Genomic DNA, 22,080 nt, shown 5'->3' on the forward strand with positions numbered 1-22,080 from the left:
GGTGTGGGAAGGCTCTGCTCCAGTGGCATGGGGCTGAATGCCTGCCTCCCTCTTCCTTTATCCTCACCCTTGTGAGTCTGGGATGCTTGTTAGGGTGCTGGGCCTGAATTCATGACTTTGCTGGTCATGCAGTGCTTTGTAAGCATGCAGTACAATTGCAGCTCTTTTCCCTTGTTACTAGAATGGGAAAAGTTTATATCCTTTCTACCTGCCAGCTGGGAGGGTCAGAGCTGAAAGAAGCCACCTAAAGTCACCTGGAAGCACATTTGAAAAATACAGAAAACTGACAAAATCTGTTTCTCCAGTGTCTGTTTGTTGTTTGTTTTTTTGTTTGGTTTTTGGTTGTTTTCTTTTTAAATCCCTCTTTAACCACAGTGCTTGCTTTCATTGCTGCTCTAATACTTTGCAAGTTAATCTGTGAAATGGGAGTAATTTCTGTTGTGGGTTGGGACTGCTGTAACGGAGCTGACCTCTGACTACTGATTTCATTCTTTACTCCTTGGCACAAAATGGCTTGAACTGAACTGTCTGCTGGTCTAGCCCAGTAACACTGGATGTGTTTGCATACTTGATGGACATTCTGTGATGTTGCAGCATTTCTCTTAAAGATTTTGAAATGTGTGATACTTTCAAAAGTACACATTAAGAAATAGAAGTAAATCTGTGGCAGTGGAGTTGCAATCATTTATTTGGTTTTTACATCATTTGCTTTTAGTTCTGCTTATCTCTCATCAGCCAGTTGTTGGCTCGTGTATCTCTGGGTGTAACAGCAAAGAAGGGCAGGGGAACAGGGAAATGAAAACTGCAGATATGCATCCCATCAATTAGCACAGCATTGGTTAGATGACTAATTCTGTACATTTTGTGTGGTTCTGGAGAAATGGTACCTTGTTTTGCAGGATAGCAAGGCAGACTGATAAACAGGTGCCAGTATCAGTTGCAGAAAGGACTTGGTTCCAGAGCTGGTTCTTGGTGTGCTGCAAGTGGATCTTTGTGATGTAACACCTTGTCCCTGCTAGCAAGGGAGTAGGGCAGGAACAAGGTGAGACTGAAGGTGTCAGTGATGATGTCTCCCATAAAGGCAGTATTCTTAAAAAAATAGAGGAAGAAACATTCCATTTAAACTGACTTTGCCAAGAGACAGAGAATTAAACTTGTGTACTATCTTCTTACCAAAGGAGAATATCCAGGAGAATAGCCCAAAATGCTGTTTCTCTATGCTGGTACTATTTTCTCTGTACTAAGTGGTTCTCTGCTTCTCCACTGAAGTAGGATGAATTACTCAATACAAAGGTGTTTACAAGAATTGGGATTTGCTGTGGCTCATGATTTGGCAGTGACTTCCTTAAGTAGAAAGTGGACAAGGTTGAAAATCAAATTATTTCCCCTAATCTTATCAACAAAGCTGGATGATGTTGCCTTCCAAAAATTATAACCTTCTGATACCCAGAGCAGTGTCATTCCCTTTCCTCTTACCTTGCCAACTCCTGACATGGCAGATTTAATGGGTCAATATAAAGAGGCAAGAATTCAGACATTGCTTGCAGAGATGATGAACACTCATGGGTTACGTACTTGTTTTGAGACAATTCCAGCATGTTAAAACAAGTCATTAAATGAGCAGCCATTCATGCTTTTGCAGAGGCTTAATGCAAAATGAGAAAATATGTGAACTTTAAAAGTATTTCCAAATACATCATGATGTCTGAAGAGTGAACTATTAAGTGAACAATATTTGCTTATTAGGAACACCTTACTGTTCTGCCTCTTAATTGACTTTGACACAGTTCATGCTGCTTTGCTCTTATGTTCAGAACAACAGGAATACTGTAAGAAGTATTTGTGAATGATTCAGCCATTTTCTGTTTGAAGAAGGAAATCAAAACTGCTTTTCACTTGCTTCAAGTACAGGAACACTCTCAAATAACGTAATTTAAAACCAGCTATGGATATTTCATTCCCTAATAAATGTCAGAGCCAATATGACTTGGCTGTCCCAGATCTCATGACTCAGGAGCAGCTTGGGAGCAGCTGCAGATTCTGCTTTTATGGTGTCACTTCTCCTTAAAGCAGTGCTGCAGTTGCACAGTATTCATCTTTGCAGAACTTCACAAAGGTATTCAGAGACTGCAGTTTTGATGAGATTTTGCTCATGCTAAAATGACTGAATATAATTTCAGTCTTTGACTTTATGATGCTGTATTTTTTTCTTAAATCAAGGCTAAACCCATTCTCATTTGTACCTCTTCTCTCTGTACCTCCTTACTGAAGCATCTCTTGAGATGAAGAAAACATTATTTGTTCTCTGCCCTCCTTCTTTTTTATTTTATCCAGTACTTCAGAAGTGGTTGATAACATCATTAGAGTATCTTGAGCAGTAGTAGTTTATATATAGCTGGTTTCTGTGATTCATCAATTTGGTTCTGCAGTCTTAGAAGTAAAATAATTATGTAGTTAAGCTGCTTTTTGAAAGCTGTTTCAAGGACATTGACAAAACAAATCAAAATGCTTTGATGAAATTATTTTAGACCAGGAAATAGAAAATGTTTTTCCACTCTGTTGTTAACATGCAGGACAAAACTATCATCTCTTGCAACATGTCTCAAAATACACCCATATTTTTACAAACATAAAAATTTAATTTAAAAAAAGGCAGGAAATATAAATAATATAGAGTATCTTTTTATTTGTTTGTAGCTTTATTATAATTTAATGCCTTTCCAATATCTAAAGGAAAAATAACTAAAAATAAAATAGAAAATTAGTACAGACTGTAAGACTAATTTAGATTATTAAAGGGTAGAGCTTGATCAAAAGGTGAAAGTCTTTAAATTGCTTTCAAAGGTCCCACCAAGTTGAACTCTTTGAAAATAATTCTTTGAACATTTCAGCTTTGATTTCTGGTACCTTCTGAAAAAGATGCTGAGACAAAATCTGATCTTGAGAATCTCTTGCTTCCCACAGTTTAAAAACTGGCCTTAAAACCTTCTCAGATTTACATCAAGGCATCTATCAGATAAACAACTTTATCTGACCAAATTAAAGGAAACAGAACAAATATTTGTAATGAGTGACTAATCATCTAGTCATTGTAAATAATCAGTCTTACTCTAAAAATAGATTGAGACATTGTATTGTCACTTCTTTAATTGCTGCTCTTTGTTAATTTGTAACCACATTTCATAGAGAATAGAATTGAAAAAGTGATACTATTAAATCCAGAGGTCTGTTTAAATATTCTCATAGCTTGTCTGAGCTACAAAGTACAAGACATTTGTTTAGGGAAACATTTGGTTGCTGGATAAAGCTGTAGATGATCATTTGTAGTTCTCAGCAGACGAGCACTGCTTGACTTAGTTTGCCATAAAAGTGTCACCTGCATTTTGTGTGCTTCAAGTTAGAGAAGCTTTTGATTTACTGCTCTTCCCATAAACAGCCTGGTAATTGTGTCACTGTACTTTAAACTTGATGTCAGAGGCAAGAGAAATTCTTATAGGTAGTAGAAATTCTTATTGATGTAGGAGGAGCTCTTTTTTTCTTGCCCAGAGACTTCAAAAAAAATTAAGGCTTTTCGTGCTTTCACAGACATTCAAAAATTATTAAAACTATGAAGGAAATGGTAGTGTAAAAATGCCATTTAAATCTAGGCAAATTATCTGTAATTCTGAAAAATCACTACAGGATAGATTTAAGTTCTTTTCAATACCTCACACTGAACATATGTCTAGAAAAGGTAAAGAGTTGGTTGTGCCTTACAGATGAGTGTTGACTTGTTAGAAATGGTTATCATCATCATCTTTCTTTTGTTTCCTTTATTTAGATAAAATTCTGCTTACCTTACACACTTATTTTGGATCTGGGGACTTTGTTCTGCATCTGCCTTGCTTTTGCATTTCTAAGTGAGATTTCTGTTGTTATTAAGGCCAGTTCTGCATTAAGTGGTACTTAGAGGAGGAAGTGGTGAGCAGTCCTCAAGATCAGATTTTGCCATTAAGCTGAAATGCGGAAGGGTTTGTTTGAAATGATCTTCAAGAATTGAATATTTTGAGGGGAAGGAAATTTTTCTGTTGAAAATGCTTTATAGTTTTTACTTCAGAATCATCATCTACTTCTGAACCATCCTTGTCATGGAAGTCTCTGTTCTTTCCAATGCAGTATTCACATGCTTGTTTTTTCCAAGTGCAGTAGTTTTCACTAGCACAGACCAGTTTGCATTTCTCAGCCATTGCACAGACATCTTCTGAGTTACCATGAGTTCTGCTTTGGAGTGCTAAGATGAGATTCAGAGGAAGTATCTTTAATTAACCAAAGTCTGCATAGGTTGGAGAAGTAATACAGTCATTAGGCCTGGTTCTCTCTAGACCAGACTAACTGTAGTCTGTTTTTCTGTATATCTGCACTCATGTGAGGCCTCTGAAGACATTAATAGGGAGATGATTTTCCTGGAGGACTGCACTTTTCAAAATCATGTAGAGAAAAGTTGTTTGGCAGTAGTAAGAGCAGCTGTCTCAAGGTGGGTTGCAAATAAGTACAGGAGATCAAAGCTTCTGCAGCTGTGCCTTTTGTTTAGCTGATTTAGAATGCCATAATGTTTAAGCTCAAGTCTGTGCTATTCTTCACAGGCATGCCTATCTTAAGTAATTGTAAGTTACATAAAAGGTGCTTTTAGAGGCTGAAAAAAATACAATTTCAGCATTTGTTCTGGAGTTGCCTCATGCTGATTCCATTGCTGAGTGTAGTGCTTATTATCTCCCTCCTTGTTGCTAGTTAAGAAAACTGCTGTCTCTGTATTTCAGTGTAGTTTGCTGCTTTGGAGTTTTAGCCCTCTGATGTTGTTTTAGGGCCCAGCTATCACTGTGTTCAGAAAAGCAGCGCGTGGCCTGGCCTGGGAGATAACAATTGTTATCAGCACCAGAAGCTTCAGGTCACAGAAAGTACCAACAAGCAGTACAGCCAGAAAATTCAGTGGGCAGTCCTCCTGTGTCCTTCTAAAATGTGATCTCCAGGTGGTGCATTTGCTTTTTGACAAGACTGACTTACATTTAAAACATCAATTGAGAGAAGAACCTTCAGTTGAGAGAACCTTCAGTTTTCATACTTCAATTTGGTTATTATTTGGAACTTCCCCATACCTGCAAACTCTTCCAATATTCCCATATTTTCGTTAGTTAACACAGAATTAGATATTTAATTATTCTTCAGAGAGATGAAGAATTATATTTAACATTCAGTTGGGCAAGTAAAGTAACCGCAACTATCATTAAGTTTTGGCCATTTTTCAGAGTTATTCTATTCAAAAATAAAAGCACCGTGGTGTAAAAATTAATGGGTAGAGGATGATCATCATGATTTAGCAGGTATGAGCTGTGGTAGCACAGAGTAAGGAGACACCCTGGGATATCTGCTGGACATCAGACCCTTTGACCTTGAATAAGGAGCTTGAAGACTCTTCCCTGTAATCCCCCAAAAATGCTTTCTGTCCTTGATAAGGTATTTAAGTTTCAAAAACTAAAGAGGGGCACTTCATAGGCATAGGCTGCATCAGAGGGTGTTTCACTGATGCTCATTAAAAGTGTATTTATAAGAAAATAAAACCTTGGTTACTCAGGTTTGCTTATACAAGGTTTTTATTACCTAGTGTTAAATTATGTTCTGTTTCCTGGGAATTTGCACTTAGTGTTTACTTAACCCACATTTCTGTAAATAATTAATTCTTATTTTCCTAACAGTTCACTTCTTCAATATGTTATTAAAAATACCTGTAGGGGTAATTACAGAGGGCTTATCTCCTACACTGCAGTTTATAATCTTAGTTATAAAACAGTGTGACCAGAATACAGTTGGGCAAAACTGAGTAGGCCTGGAGTTTGTATGGTCTCTAAAGTGGTTACATGAAATTTAAATTATTTATTTATTTATTTGCTTCTAAGGAACAGTTGTATTAAGTATTTTTAAAGTATTTTATGGTTCTGTTGAGAACATTTTGAGTAGTTGCATGGGTTTGGTTTGATCTTTTCTATGAATTGATACCCTGTGTTGCCTTTTTCATGTTTCTGCAAGTAAAAATGTTGGAATAAAAAATTTAGAGCTAACAGAAGGGGAGAGGTCAAGGGATTTCCTCCTTGGCTTTGCTTTATCTTCCAGATTGTGCTAGTCATAGGCAGCACAGTAGATACCTGCTTTGTTGGAAATACCCAGCTAAAGCCTTTTCCTTTTATCCAGTGAGGGCAGAAAGTGGGGCAAAGGGTCCTATTGCTGTTCTGAGGCTTCTGAGGAAAGTAATGCTCCAGTTTTACAGACAATAAATAGTTATGGCTTTCTGGCAATTTAATGCCAGCTTTCCTGAAGAACATGTGGCATCAAGGAAGGCCAAACATAGATTCATCTTTCCTGCTCCTGTGTAATGCCTTGAACTTCTCTGCAGAGAAAAAAACAGCACTTAATTTAGCAAGCTAATGCTGAAAGAGCTTTATAACCTTCATTCAAATGGACCTCAGAAAATAGTAAGTAAATAAGCCTTTATTGGGAGAGAGTCTCTCTAAGTTGCATTCTTTGTTTGTTATCCTCATTAGGAGGGTCTGAATGCTGTTAGTCATGAAAATAGATTAGTCTGATGCAGTCATAACACTCAAGAGTGTGAGAAGTATCCCTGATGTGACCTTCTGACAGCCTGGCCTGGACCAGCTGAAGGTCTGCTTTGTCTTTGGAAGGAGAGGAGAACATTGGTGCTGAATGGAGCCACCAACCTGTTACAAAAAGGATTGGGCTTGGCCAGACTGATAATGTTCTGTTTAGTCTTCCTTATCCTGCATATTTGCAGCAGAACAGAGATAATGGAGGTTTGCTGGTACATGGACTCTGTGCTCCTGAAAAGTGACGTGGAAAATGTTCTGGTGCCTTTTTCGTGTGCGTGTGCTTGTCCTTTCTTCCTTGACAGGGAACTTTAACCATTTGGCTTCAGCTGTGACCAATAAGAGAACTTTTGAATAGTATGTAGGGGAGACTGGATGGAGAAATGTGTTAGTTTTTACTTTGGATTTTTTTTGATACTATTACCAATAAGTTAAATTCTTACACTGAAATTTACTTCTCTGTTGTTTGCAAAAGAGAGGAAGTAACTTGCACAGAATTATAAAGCTAATGGACAACTTGGTAACTTAAATATGTTTAGCATAGACATTATTTCCTGATATCATTTAACCATTTGCCAGTTATGTGATTCCTTCAAGTTTATTTCATTTTATCAACCCTGTTTTCACAACAGACATGGAGCAAGCTGGTTTTCTTTGTTTATATTTGTATTGGAGAACAGATATATCCATAGCTCTCAGTATATTGCTTTTATGTTGAAAAGTACATAGTTGATAGTGTTGCAGTCCATTTTCCTGGTGGAAATTCTTCATATCAAAAGACAGGGAGTGACTGGGGTGTTTGCAGGATGGGGAATCTGCATTCAGATCTGACTGGCTAAAACAGACTTGTGAGATTTTTAGAGTTTAGAAATGTTTGGCACCCCAAGTAATAGAAAAACAATGTTCTGCATTTTTTTATCAAACAGCGCTGGATCCTTGAATAATCCATCACAGGTTGATCTCTCACAGTGCTGATCATATTGTGGATAAGTGTATAAACAGAGTTTGGTGTATCAGAGCAGGAAGGCTGAGAGACTGCTGCCAGGTTCTTTAAAATTCCAGATTCTCCAGTAAATTGCAAATAGGACATGTTTCACAGTCAAGGTATATAAATCTCATGAATGCTGTTGGAAGTTAAACCAGCTAAGTAAAGGCTACGCTGAAATAATTTATCAATTTTCATGGTTATCAGTCTCTAAAATGTTATCAGCAGATTTATGAATTTGCAGAGATATCTCTCTTTAGTGCTGTGAGAGAACTCTATTTAACCTTTAGCTGCAGCTGTAGAGATTTTCTTGTTATATAAGTTAGAAAATACTTAAAGCATACTTATGGTAATTAAAACTTAGTGAAAATTGGATATATCTGAGATAATAACAGCAAGATTGTTCTAAGAAAATAGTTCATTATGTCAAGAAAATTTAAAATTCATTTTATCCACCTTACTGTGGTGGCCATGAGAGTGGCTTCTTGTTGTAGATGCATAAAAAATAATCCAGAAGTCAAACCTTTGCAACAGGCTCTAAGAATTGCCTGTATTTGTTTCCAAAGAAATTTCCTGGTTTGTGCCAAAAGCTGCTGTATATAATGATGTCACTCTGTGTCCTGTCAGTTGAGTCCTTTCCTGGCTGTTCCACAGCAGGAAGCTGAGGGTAGAGGAATTGCCTGGATCCTTTGCAGTAGTAGTCAGAAGATTGTTTTATTGATGTGAGGTTATCAGAAAGAGCTGAGCAGCCTGAAGAAGGAAGAGAAGCTGGAAGTGAAACCCAGAGAGGGAGGGAAGCTGAACGATGAAGTGAGCTCACTTAGAAAAGCAAAGAATGAGAGGACTGTTTGGCCAAGCTTTTAAACACATTTTGAATTTGATGATTGGCATTTGTGTCTTAGATGTGTTGGTGGTGCAGAATAGAGCAGAAGTAATTGCTTTGATTACACTTGAGCCTGCAGTGGTGTCAGGAGCAATTTAGCTGAATTCATACAGCTCCTTTTGTGGCTCTCCTTTTGGGTGTTTCCTCTGCTTTTCTTAGTTTCCACTACCTCTAAATCTGTAATAATGCAGAGGCTTAGGTAGCAGGTTTAAACAGTAAGTGTTTTTGGATGGAAATCCTGCTCCAGCTCTTTCTTAGAGGATTCCCTTCTAGACAAGTGACAGTAGAAGAGAGGCTTGGGATCCTGCCATATGAGACTGGGGAGCAAGGTGCACAAACCTCAACAGCTCAGCAACAAAATTGCACCAAGGTGTCAGGCACAGACCCTGGGACAGACCCTGGCCGGAACATGAAGTGTATTGCAGAGCACAGACAGACACACTGCCAGTCTGTGGTGTGAAGGCCGTGGGGGAAAGGTGACAGAAAGTCCTAAATCTGGGAAAGAGGCAGCTATTTAGAAGAATGTGGTAAGAAGAAGATAAGTGGATTTTAAAAAATGAAATAGAAAGAGAAATGTGAAAGGCAAAGGTCTCCTGTTCATGCAGTACTCCAGCCTGCACAAGCTGATAACTGCCCAGCTCCCTTGTGTGAAAACTTGGGACTGCAGGAGCAGGAGTGTGGGGAGGGATGTGATGGAGCAGGGAGCTGCCCTGGAGGGAGGCACTGCCCATGGCAGGGACAGGGGGAGTGAGAGCCAAGGGGGCTGCAGAAAGAAGCAAATGGAAAATGGAGGGGAGAAATGGAAACTGGGTCAGGAGTAAGGATCACTTCCAGCAAAGGGGCAGAAGTCCAAATGGGAGAATCGTGTGGGGTTTGGGGGTGTTTTGTTTTTAATGTGGTTTGGGCATTTGATGGGTTAATTTTGGATGTTTGGAGGTTTTTTGGTGTGGTTTGTTGTTGTGGGGTTGGGGGGTTTTTGTTGGGTTGGTTTTTTTTTGTGGGTTTGTTTGTTTGTTTGTTTTTTTTTTTTTTGAGATTTTTGTTCAAGACAGTAGCTTAATACCAATCTGAAAGTTGCTAAGCAGGTGGTGTTCTATGAAGTCAGTGCTTTTCAAGACAATTAGTGGCTTTACTTTTTAAGTGTTCAAACTGCAGCCACTTGTGAATTTACTGTGACCACAAGTAAACACTTGATCAAGGCTCTACCAGCCTCAGGCTTCCAACAAAGGGCAAATACCTAATGAGAGGAAAAACATGAGAAGATTGTCTGTCAGGGGCCTTGAAACCTGAATAGACAGGATTGATTTGGTGATGCAGGTCAGACTTGGTTGTAGCTTGGTCAGGTCCAAATCAGCACCAAAGTTTTAAAAGCAGAACCAAAGCAGGTAGCTGTTATGTACACAGAAAGCCCATCTGGGACTGGGCTGTGTGCTTGTGTATACATGCAGATCATGCTTCTGTATCCCTTGGTTTATACATACAGTCAGCTACTTGCTCTTCTGTTTAGTACTCTGGAGTTTCAGCTTAGGCCCCTGAGGCTAAAGCAGAGAATGCAGTGCTGCTTTGTGAGGAGATGATGTACTTCAGACATCATACTGTCTTCTGCAGTGCCTTTACTAGGCTGGTGTGGAGAAAAACTTTTTTTTTTCTTTAATAACCATGTTTTATTCAAAGTCCATGTTTTGCAGGATATTTGCAATCATCCAACCTGATTGGATGGTAGGTTTTGCTACAAAGTCATGATGTTACATCAGTGCCACTGATTTTGAACAGTAGTTAAGGCAAATCTCTGTAGAAGCAGGTGGAGTGAGGACATGCCTGGGAGCAGAATGGGAAGTGTGTTTCACTTGTGATTGCCAGTGTGTAGTGGTGTGGATCCTCTCCTGCAGGTGAGGTGCTCCAGTACTGCAGTGCTCTGCAGCGAGTTCCATAGGTATATTCCTGTGGAATGGAGTACAGGAAAGAAGGCAGATCATCATTTAATTGCAAAGAGGAGACATTCAGACTGTAGAAATGTACTGCTTTAGAATGTGCTTAGAAATAAAGTGCAGGTTTATTAATGTTAGGAAAACTTTCTGTCAGGCAAGAGGAACATACTGCATTTTGTGCATTTCATTGGAAGAGCTCCTTTTTCCAACTTGTAGTTCAAACTGTATCTGATTGGAATAGCAGTGGTTAAGTAAATACTTACACTATTAGACTTGAATACTGAACTTTAAATATTAATATCACTATGAGTAATGATACATTCATTCATGTTCCTTTTGCACTTACAAAGGGCTAAAGTTCTTGGAAAATGGATAATTGTGTACAATAACATATAAAATATCAGATACATGTCCCCCTGTTTTTAGTATCTGGTAAATATTTTACTGCTCTTGTGTATTTCTGTGAAAACCAAATGCTACAATAGTACAAAGATACAGTAGTACAAAGTTTAAATACTATGCTTAATTTTTATAGCCAGTAGGAATCAACTTGGTCAGCATTCATTCAAGTCCAAATGATCAGATGTTGTGGGCAATTGATAGCAAATGGAATGTCCATGTACGAGTTGGAATTACAGATGAAATGCCTGTAGGCACTGACTGGGAACATGTACCAGGTAAAAATTAATGCATCAGTTCCTTGTTGCTTCTGCCATTTTCTCAGTGGTTTTGTTTCATTCAGGTTTTCTTTTTTTTCTTGTTGCCTTTTAAATTAGATAGTAATGCTTAATTTTTTTTTCAATCAAGTGTTTGATAAGGGTTATTTTTTGAAGAGGACCTTGGTTTTACTTAAAAACACTGAGTAGTTAACTGGGAGAAATACAATTTTTTAAATGAATTTATGATGTGTTATTTCAGGCTGCTGCCACTCAATTAGTAAGTGGTACAGTTCCCTTTCAATTAAAACTAAATCAGAATTCCTAAGCAGTAAGGAGACTTTATATTTAATTGTGATATCACATGAGGTTTCTTACCTAGATGTGGGTAACAAAAACCTTACACTATTTCTCACATCTTTCTACTAATCCTGTGTGGTGGATATGTTGTGGATTAGGTAATTACACTTTTGCCTTGCCTTTAAATAAAACTAAATTTTGTTTCCTTCTGAATAACTGTGCATTGATGCTATCTGCTTTTTAAAGACTTGTCACTGCATTAACTCATGGCACTTAGTTGCAGAGTACTCTTGTGAAGAGAGGGCAAGAGTCCACAATGTCTGTAATATTAACCATTTTTAGACAAATTAAGATTGTAATTGTTGGCTTGTTCCCCATGTGGTAGTCACATACAGTGGGGGCTCCAAAAGCATGTCCTCTACTTAGGTCCTCTAATTGGATGTTGCTTGTGACTCTGGCCACGCAACAAATTATTTCCATGTTGGGATAACCCTTATGGCCAATAGATGCAGGGAGTGCCAAGTCTGCAGTTAAAAACCTTTTTTTGTTCATCGATGCTTCATGTAAGAGTATATAAAAACTATTATAGTCTTGATAGTAAGAATATATAAAAAGTATTATAGTCTGCTCTTCGAGTACTTTCTGCAAGTGTATTTGGAGTGCAGGACAGCCTGGTTCTTCCCTGCTCATGTCCAACCCCTGCAGGTTTGCAGGCCTGCCAGCTGGCTCTGAGTGCCAGGACGGTGTGGGCGCGCTGCCCCAACGGAGACATCGCTCGCCGCTACGGTGTCACCGACAAGAACCCTGCAGGAGACTACTGGAAAAAGATTCCTGGGAATGTCTCACGTTTAACAGGCAAGTTGGTTCTGCATGGCAGTGTGTCCAAAACGTTGGGATGTCTGCTTTGAGTCTGCTTTGAGCTCTACCTGATGGTGCTCAAGCTGGCCATGTGCAGGGAGAGCCGCACGCACTGTGTTTCACCAAGGGTGTTTTTATCACATTTGTAAAAACCTTCTCGGGCTATAATTGTGAAAACAGATCCAAATATTATTTATTGAATCTTTAGAATTGGAAGCTACTACTGTAATTAAAAGATGGATAATTTATGCTTTGCAGTGACCCCTGTAGATGAACTGTGGGCGGTCAGTACTTCGGGATCTCTGCTCCAGCGCCTGACTAAGACCTTTAGCCATTCCCATAGTTTGCAGAAAAATAATGACAGTTCTGTTCTGCTTCACCCTGATGATCTGGAAGATGAATGGGAAGTGATATGAAGTCTGTCAAGCTTGTGAAGCAGTGAAAAAAACAGGAGGACAGAATTTCTGTAATGTATGTACAGAATATTGGATCTAAAAGCCACTCATATTGGACCTGTGATATTAGCACTTTTGTACTGGAAAACTGACCTGTTAAATATCCCCAAGCTGTGAGTTCTAATGTTTGTTACATAATCTTTTGGGAGACTCTTTAGGTGTGGCATACTGCAATTGTTATACCGTACTACTGTAAAAGCTCCTTTGGAAATATAACTTTTCAGTTAACCTTACTAGCAATGAAAGTGAATACTTCACAACAGCATGCAACTAATGTACTGATTTTGAGAAGGAATTATGTTGCATTAAATATTTCTCTACAGTGGAAACATCAAGCATTTCTCAATTTCTTCTTGTATTTGGAACTCCATACCATACTGATGGGATTACTCCTTGACTCTTGTACATATATTTAGAATTATTTTTCGTTGCAGCATGGAAGAAAATATGGTGAAGTATTTCTTAGTAAGATCTGAAAATATAATGATTACTCAGTATTGTTAGAATGAATTTAATTTGATCTATTTCCATATAAATAATTGTGAGGCTATACTAACCTTCCATTTCCAGAAATTTTGTTCATAATTTGGCTTCATTCACAAGGTAGAAGTTTGGATTACATCTAATATCAGGGGGACTTTTGCCCATTTCCATAACCATCAGGAAGGTGACAAGAGTTTTGGGGGTGAGTCCCAGTTTGGAATAAGAAGAGGTTGCTTGTTGAGTTTGTGGTACAAAGCAGGAATGTACAAGGCAGCTTTCATAATTCCTGTTGTGCTGTATTTGTGCCTCCAGCCAGTGCTTTAACATTTGGACTCATATTGTTTTGAGTGCCAAACTTAAATTTGTTAAGAATAAAATGGTAATTGATAGAATTACCTATCTATCCCATTTAAAATCGTGATATTGTGAGAAAATACTTAATAATATTCTGATTTTTAGCTATGTTAGCTAAATTTTGAAGTGTCTTATACTTAACAGATGTTGCAACAGGAGTATGTGATGAACTGGGAAGTAACCTAAGTTAATCATTGCAGTTTATTTTTCTTTATACTAAATCTTCTTGGAAAGATACCTCATCTTTTTTAAGCAATAGAACTATAGATGAGAGAACCTGAGTTCAGTATGTAGGCGGAGGAGTTATTTTGTGTTTGTTCTAAGCTTATAAATCATCAGAATGTTTTAAGCAGCTGCTAACCAATACTGTAAAAGAGCCAGCTTCAGGAAAGGCCAAGAGTTGAAAAGTGGGGATGTTTCTGTTTTCAGAACTTAACACAAATGGCAAAGGATGTGTTTTCTTTTTAACCTCTGTTCTCTTTCAGAATAGTTCATGCGTGTACTGCACTAAACTTGGAACAAACATGGTGCAAGGTGAGAATGTGAATTGGGGGAGAGAGAAGTTATGTTGTTGTTTTTTTTTAGTAGCACTTGTGGCATTGGCTTACAGTTCTCAGTTGAATCTCAGTCCTACAGGAAGGACAGATTTAATTCCCTTTTACAGATTGTTTGCTTCTTTGCTGTCTCATCTCTATACAGAGATTACCCCAGAGGGATTCTTTTAGCCTGTCTGGAAGTGGATGGTAATGGAATCAGCTTGTGAAGTAACCCAGTCTGTTTTATGCAAGCCTAGCTTGGTGTCTTGAGGACCCCAAGGAAGCTGAAATTCAGCTTAAAAGTATCTTGTGGCAACTCCTGAGTCAATCACTTTGGAGAAAGGACATGAGAAAGAACAACTTCTCTGTGCCCTCCAAGCACCAGATGCTCAAGTACAATGGCATTATTTAATAGTGACACTTTTGTATTACATTTTTCAAAGTCATCTTAGTAATGGTTTGAGCTTGCTAGTTGTTTATTTACTGTATAATACTGTTCCTTGCTATGGTCATTAATATTCTATTGGTGTCAGGAGCTCTTACAGACTACTTTTCAGGGTAGTTTCAACAAAACTAGGATGGGTTTTTTTACTTTTATTTCTGTATTTAGCTTTTTGGTTTTGTTTGTGCTTTAAGACAAAGTGCAATAAATTAGATTTTTAAGAAATAAATTACTGTGGTAAGACTCATCTTTTGTGTGATTTACAAGAGAATTCTCTATGTCTGACAGTCTTTCTGTTGTGAAAGACTGCCCTAATGTTGCCCCAGACAACATGGTAATGACAATGTAAGGACCTGAATACTGTGAAGTTTATTTTATCTATTTTTTAAAATTGTGACAGAGGTGTGAAGCCAGCAAAATGTTCATCATTAAGCAAGGACAATTAAACATGTCTCTCATTTGAATGTTAAGCTTGTTGCATCCATATTAAGATAGTCTTGCTGTAATAGAAGGAAACAAATTTCTTTCCTTGCATGCTGAACAAAAATTGCATCTGGAATATTTTAGCTGTCAGTGAAAAATATGCATTTTTGGTTCCAGCTAGAAAATGGTGCAGCAGAAAATGGTGATTGTACCACGTGTGCTGTAACTGCACCCTTCCTTGAATTATTCATTATCTGAGGACTTCCTGTGTTTCTGGCATTTTACTGGAACTGCAGCTGGGGTTTAAGAGAGAACACCTTGGCTTTGCTTCCCAAAAGAGAGAGCTGTTTCCTGGCTGAGTGGGGACCTGGGTAACTTCACACAAGGGAATGTAACAGTGATTAATGAGGCTTCTGACTCTTAAACACACTTCCAGCCCCAGGAACCCTGTTCAGATTCAGATGGTAGTGTCCTTGCTAATTATCATAGCTTTTATCTTGACAAACTGGTTCAGCTGCTTCTCTGACCCCTGCAGGGAAATGGTATTCTCCTTACAGCACTGGCTCCTTGCTATTGTGCAGGAGTAATCCTGATGTCACAGCTTAAGGAAGATGTCTGTGATGAGTTGTTGTGAAACCAGCTATTGTAGACAGATGAGAAACTCCCGGTTTTCTTTGTCTCACAGCAATAAAAATCGATAGGATCATGTTAAATGGTACAGAGAAAGTCTTTCACTAACAAGTGTCAAAGAAAATATTCTAGTTCCTTAGGCAAGGTAGTAGAAGTGTTGATGTGAAACAGTGCTACTATGAGGAACATTACAATGAGAAGCATTTAATTATGAACTTGGGTCATTGTCTAAACATACTTTATTTGTGCAGTACAAAGTGTCACAAGTCTTCAGCCTCCATTACCTGTTCCAAGAGTGTCTGATGGAATAGACCAGGATCATCCCCCCTTCTTCCCACACACCTGTGAACATCAGAACCCCATAACTCCCCTGCATTACTTTTCAATAGATGGGTTCTGCCAGGCATTTCAAAAGCACTTATGGGTTGTTTCAGACTTGTGTGACATTGATTTATTTTTTTGCTTTTCTCTTGGAACTCCATATACTGAGGGAGCTTTTGCTATTGTTTCAGTCAGTTCTGGGTAGATTTCAAGGAACAAGCTTGATACACCTTTTCAGTAAATGCTGTTCTGAGTATAAAGGCTTGAAATTCAAGTGCTTGTATGCCTATGGCTTATCCTGGTCAATTAGCAATTAGTGAAGCATAAATTGTTTATGAAGGTATGGAGTTCTCCTCATTACTTTGGTGTAAATTCTCAGATGTCCAGATTTTACACTAACTGGCCCTGTCTATATCCCATCCCTGCTGTCAGGAGTAGAGAGGTAAGACTGGATTGAGATTTCCAGCTGTATTTCCAGCTGTTATTCCTCTTGCAGCCTTCCTGAAAGCCAAGGTTACATGTTGGAAACAGTATTATGGTGGCAAGTAGCTGGGAAAGACTGATGGATCCTGTGCCAAACAAGGTAGATCACCCTGATTTTTGATAATGAGTTATTGTAGTTTACCACTCTCACATCAGGACAGAAGAGAACTTGTAATATATAGGACTGTATTTTAATTACTGGAAAGTGAAAGTTGAGTTGCAGGCATTATCTTTTGTGAATTACTACAACCAGAGCTCTACCAATAAAGATTAAAATGTCTGGATGAATGAAATTATCTCCCTAGTCTGCTATAGCAATATCTTGGTTTATCAGTTATGGATTTCTCATTGCTTGAAATTGAGATGGGAAGTGAGATTTGGGTTTAGTGCAGGAAATGTTTTAGAATGTTCTGTGGCTGGTATCACACAAAAAGCTGAGTGAAATTACCATGATGGCTCCTTTGGTCTTTGAGTCTACCTGACTTGAAATCTATTTAAATATATCTATCAAATTGTTGTATTAGCCATAAGGTTAAAATCCTTCTTGGTGCTAGTGGAAGGAAAAAAGCATAGAAAAAGTAAAGATCTGTTTGAGAATCTTTGTGTTCTTATGGATGGTGGACTTTTTATATATGTATATATACATATATAAAAGCTTTGATTTCTGTTCTGTAAAAGATGATAACAATGATAATAAAATATGAAAAATGTATTTTAAGGGGAAAATGCCTTTTCCATTTTGGCCCTCAGAAATTACTTCTAAATACAGGGATTTTTATAGCCTGTGATTCTGATAGAGGAATTGAATAGTACACAGCTGAATTTCACTGAGTGGAGCTGCAGTTATGAATTAATCTTTCAAACATTATTCACTATTTCTGATACTGAAGAAACCAGTGACTTGTTTTTCCATTTTAATATACTTTTCTCATAACCTCAGCTGAGATACATTTAGAGCAGATAAAGGAAGGAGACTTCCATTTACAACACTTGTGTTTTGAATCTCATATCCAGGGAAAATGTACCTAAAGATGTGTACAGAATTTTATTACCATCCTGTGCTTACCATCTTGGGTTTGCACAAGTGACTGTGCTTTATTTGTATTCAGTGGACCTGCTGTCTAATCAGTGTGGGAGCCTTTGCTGAGAGCTCTCTGCTGTTAAAGGTGTGCAGAGGTATCTGGTGTATGGGATGGAGAAGTGACACAGGTGTTAACATCTCTTGAAGCATGAAATGAGAATACTCAACAGATGACTCCTTGCTGAGGAGTCATGAGAATACTCAACAGATGACTCCATGCTGCTGTATTTTTCTCTAAATGTGGGCTGGATGAATTTAGCTAAGCTCTGTTGGGTCAGATGAAAGATCAAGCTAACTAGATCTCTCCCAGAAAAAAAAAATAAGGCTGGAAGGAAAGTTTCAGGGAAGCCCCCAGCAGAATTCCTGGCACGTGTGCCTCGCTGCAGAGCAGGGGGATGTACCACAGAGAATGAATTTGCTTGAGCTGCAGGGGAAAAACTGCAGCTGCCAGCAAGAAACCCCACAATCCCTGGCTGTTCTAGGGAACAGACCAGCCAGCTGATCATGGGAAGTGCAAAGTAAGGAGGGTAATTGCTAGAATGACTGAGATTTTACTTGCTCAGCTCCCACGCTTGTCTTGCTAAATCCGTTTTGTGCCTCAACAGATGGTCGAGGGTCTGTTCCCTCTGTGAGCCACACCCAGCACTCCAAATTGGGGACAAAAACATGTGAAGCAATGGACCTGCACTTTGTTCCATGGTGCTGTGGGGAAAGTCAGACCTTTTAAGTTTAGGAGAGCCTGGTAAATGATCAGTGTAACACTTTGCAATAACATGTTTAGCCCTCTTGGTTCTCTTTGTAATTGCTGTAATAATAATGCTGACCTTGTTAAATATTAACATTGATGCCATAGGTACCTGTGTAGGAGATCTGTTGGGCTTCAGGTCTCATTAGCTGGTTACTTAAAATACTGCCAACATGGGGCATGTTTAAAACAGCTACAAAAAAATCTGAAACCTGTGTTTGTCTCTGCTTGGAATGGATGCACTGGGGAGCTGAATCTCCCTGCTTTTAAGGCCTGCTGATGGCTTTTCATACTGTTCTTTGCTTAGTGGGGAGATCTTTCTCCTGTCCTTTCATGTGTCTACATGATGCCCATATAGAGCCAATCCTTTGAAGTAAACAGTGTTGTGTATGGCACCTTCTTTCCTTCCCCCCATCTTGCCATTTCTAATTGCTGTAGGGTGGGAGCTGAGGTCCAGGGATGTAGTGAAGCAGCTCCTCCTACTTTAGCTTCAATTTTAATAAAAACACAGAGTTTAAACCAGCTGGGTTTTGTGTCAGCTTTAACCTTGTCCTTAGTCCTCTGCAGTATGTTTTTCACCATTGCTGGCTGCTTACAGTGTAGTGACTTCTTAAACCTGATTTTAATGGAAGACTTCTGAGGTAGAAGGGAACAGATGTTCGGGTTTTTTTCTTAAAAGGGTGAAAAATGCCATATTTTCCCAGGTGAGTTTTCAAAGCATACCAAGCAAGGTGAGCTCATCTTTCACTTAAAAGGCCATGCTTCATTCAATCCCTGAGTGTCACAATCATGCAGCCAGTGATTTCTCAGAGCCACTTTTAGAAGCAGGTTGGCATCTATCTTGCTGTCAGCTTCAGGGACCTTAAGAATAACAATGTTTCTGCAGAACTGTACAGCCAAGAGCTCAGACTTCCGAGTCTCCCTCAGCACCTTTGTTCTGGGCAGCATGGGCAGGCTCATCACCCTCACAGGATTCCCTCCCTGGTGAGTCTTGCCAGCCTCTGTGGGGTATAAGAGGAATCTTTTGCAGATCTGGACAAATGGGTGGGTTTTTAGGTCTGTCTCTAAGGATTCTTGCTTTAAGTCTAGGGTTCCCTGCTAGAGTTCCCAAGTCAGCCAGGGTGGAACACATCAGCACAAGAGACACAAATTGCATCCCTGATAAGTTGTTATTACAAATACAACTTTGTTCATGCTCTCTCAGGGTGAATTTCATCATATTTCATGCAGTTTTTAGTTTTAAAAGTTAAATATTGAGGGGAGAAGTGCAGCCTGTGTTGTATTTACCATCTATGATTATTTTAGGATATTAAGTGACAGTAATTTTCCACAAGCACCCATCTCTGACCTTGAGATGGGTACTTTTAAAATTCAGTGTCTAATGGACTCAACAATTAGGCCTCTCACCCAGATGATTTGCAAATTCTTTCCCTGTTTGCATTTTACAGTCAAGATTCTCACTTTTTGTTACTCTCAGTTTTACAAGTACAGCTTGTTCAGAGTGAGTAGATTTAAAATAGCTATTCCCAAATTCTTGAGTGAGTTGACCTGGGTCACCACTTAAACTTCCTTGTAGATTTTCCTGCATTTTTTCCATCTAGTTTTTAATAGAAAGCACCACAGAAGTTGTATGCTTCTGTAAACAAATGTGGTCCATCCACTTGGCAGTGCCTGATGAAGCATCTTGGAGAATCACTGCTCCAGAAACACTGCTGCAGTGGGAATATGAACATTGCTTTCTCTCCAAAAAATAAAAGAAATCTGAGTTTATTTTTATTAGCACTGATATTGTTGATCTCTTGACTTATATTCAGCTGTTTTCCCAATTAAGATTATCTGAATTCAGTTCTCATGTAAAGCCCAGGAAATACTGGCCACAGTTATAACCCACGCTGACTAGGGAAAAAACAAAACCTTTTTTTTTACTATTTTGAAAAAAAATATTTTGTGAAAGCACAGCCAGGCAAGTAGGGAATACTGGAGTGTTTGTCTTTCATATTTAGTCCTTATTCATGGTAAAGCTTTCACTACAATGGACCCTGGAAAGGCTTCAGGAATATTATTAGTAGGCTTTGCCATATAACATCTCTGGAGGCAACTCTGCTTATGTTCAGCCAAGTAAGATGTTTTTGGAAGCCATCCCAAGCAAGTGATTTTGCAAAACAATTGGATCTTCTTTCTATAATGTGATAGTCTTTCTTCTTTGGCAGTGACACGTAAAATTTTAATACGGATGACACTTGGGGAAGGAACCATTTTTTCCCCTCTCTTTATCCCAATGCCTCTGCTGTAGTCCACACAGAAAAGGAATATCTTTGGAAGCCATTTTATGCCGCTGATTGGGAAATAGGAGCATATCTTTTCAAAAGATAGCCAAGTCACAGGAGGCCTGTGGTACTAGTTCTGGGTAATATTTGCAACTTTGTTCCTGGTTTGGGGGGAAGTCTTTTGCATTGCATTGCACAGTGCTAATGTGACTTTGTTTTCCTCTGATATTGATGTGTTCACTTCAAGGTTACTGCAAACAGCTGGAAACACCTGGATTTCAGAAGGGACATTCTGACAAGCCAGTATGAGCAGAGATAATGCTCCTCCTTGGGAAGGGGGGCAGGGATGGGAGTGAAGAGCCGTGAAAGAACACCTGCCTTAATCTGTGGTTGCTAGGGTAAGTAGAAGTAAAATGATGATTTCAGGGAATGTTGAAGAGAGTAATTCTGACCTGTGGAAGATGAATGAGGAAAGAAGAAACAGGCTTAATGTCAGGAAGCATTTCCTTATCATAAGACTTATTAGGGTGTGCTGTTGTCAGGAAATGGTTGCAGTTCCATTCCATGAAGCATTTAACATTGGACAAAGGGACCAAACTCTGTAATTTGATAAAAGAATAAGAACATCTGTCTGTCAGAGCCATTTAATGTTCTGTTGCTTTGCTTGATTCTTCTATGTAGGTGGTATCACCTTGTTTTCACTTCTTAAAGTACTTTTATGTCCCTCATGTTCTGTTTGCTAGATCTGAATGATGTTAGCAGAAAGTCAGGAATTCTGAAGGTGAAGGATGAGTGCATCTTCCTTGATATCATTTTCACAGAATCACAGAATAATAATATGAGTTGGAAGAGACCCACAAGGATCACTGAGTCCAGCTCATCAATGAATGGCCTGTACAGTCATTTGGTGCTGTGAACACACAGCAGTTTTGCACATCAGTCCTCCAGCACTTCTCTTATCCATGAGAACATTCAGGGCTTATTGATGGCCTGTGTGAAAACAGTGCTGTTTATTGTAGCAGAGGCAAAAAAGCAATGCCACCAGCAGGCTCATAACATGTGACATATCTGGGGGTTGGGTTGGTCTTTTTATTTTCAGAATCAATATGTCATGAACAAAAATAAGAAAGATTCCTTTGACCACTGATGATTTGACATTACAACAATATGGGGGACTTGTAAAAGCCAAATGATTAGACTTGTGTAGTGAATATATTTTAGTTAAGCTCTAGGTGCTGGTTTCCAATAGTCTTTCTCCACAGAGGTGATCCCTCCTCAAGAGGATGCTCATGTGTACTGTCAGTCTTTGACTTCAGCAGACCTGAGCTGTCCCTTTTATTTATTACCTGGTAATGTTCCCCAAACCCAGACATCTCATGTATTTATTGTGGTAAATCTGCAGTAAACTTATCTTTACCTAAAGGCAGATTGAGAAGGAGAGCAGGCAGACAGGAAAGAAGAATTGGAGGTTTGCTGCTGACAGACTGACAGGTCAGGCAGTTCCCAGAGGCCGCTCAGGAAGGAGCAAACCAGAGTGAGGTGAGCCTCACTACCCAGTTCAACAGGATGTCAGGCACTGAGCTTACACTGAGGGTGTGGGCATGAGAGTACCATGATG

At 38.9% G+C, this 22,080-nt stretch overlaps 1 protein-coding gene across 2 annotated transcripts in view; it reads left to right on the plus strand.

The window, feature by feature from the left end:
• TECPR2 (tectonin beta-propeller repeat containing 2) overlaps positions 1 to 14,741 on the plus strand; it is a 42,702-nt gene extending 27,961 nt beyond the window's left edge. For both annotated transcript variants that reach the window (XM_059474367.1, XM_059474368.1), the window contains exons 18-20: positions 10,964 to 11,105; positions 12,090 to 12,239; positions 12,501 to 14,741. In XM_059474367.1, the coding sequence (XP_059330350.1) occupies positions 10,964 to 11,105; positions 12,090 to 12,239; positions 12,501 to 12,658 (450 nt within the window). In that variant the 3' untranslated portion in view covers positions 12,659 to 14,741. The remainder of the gene's footprint in view (positions 1 to 10,963; positions 11,106 to 12,089; positions 12,240 to 12,500) is intronic.
• The last annotated feature ends 7,339 nt before the right edge of the window (positions 14,742 to 22,080 follow it).

This window comes from Ammospiza nelsoni, chromosome 6, assembly GCF_027579445.1.
Source record: "Ammospiza nelsoni isolate bAmmNel1 chromosome 6, bAmmNel1.pri, whole genome shotgun sequence".
Taxonomy (NCBI): domain Eukaryota; kingdom Metazoa; phylum Chordata; class Aves; order Passeriformes; family Passerellidae; genus Ammospiza; species Ammospiza nelsoni.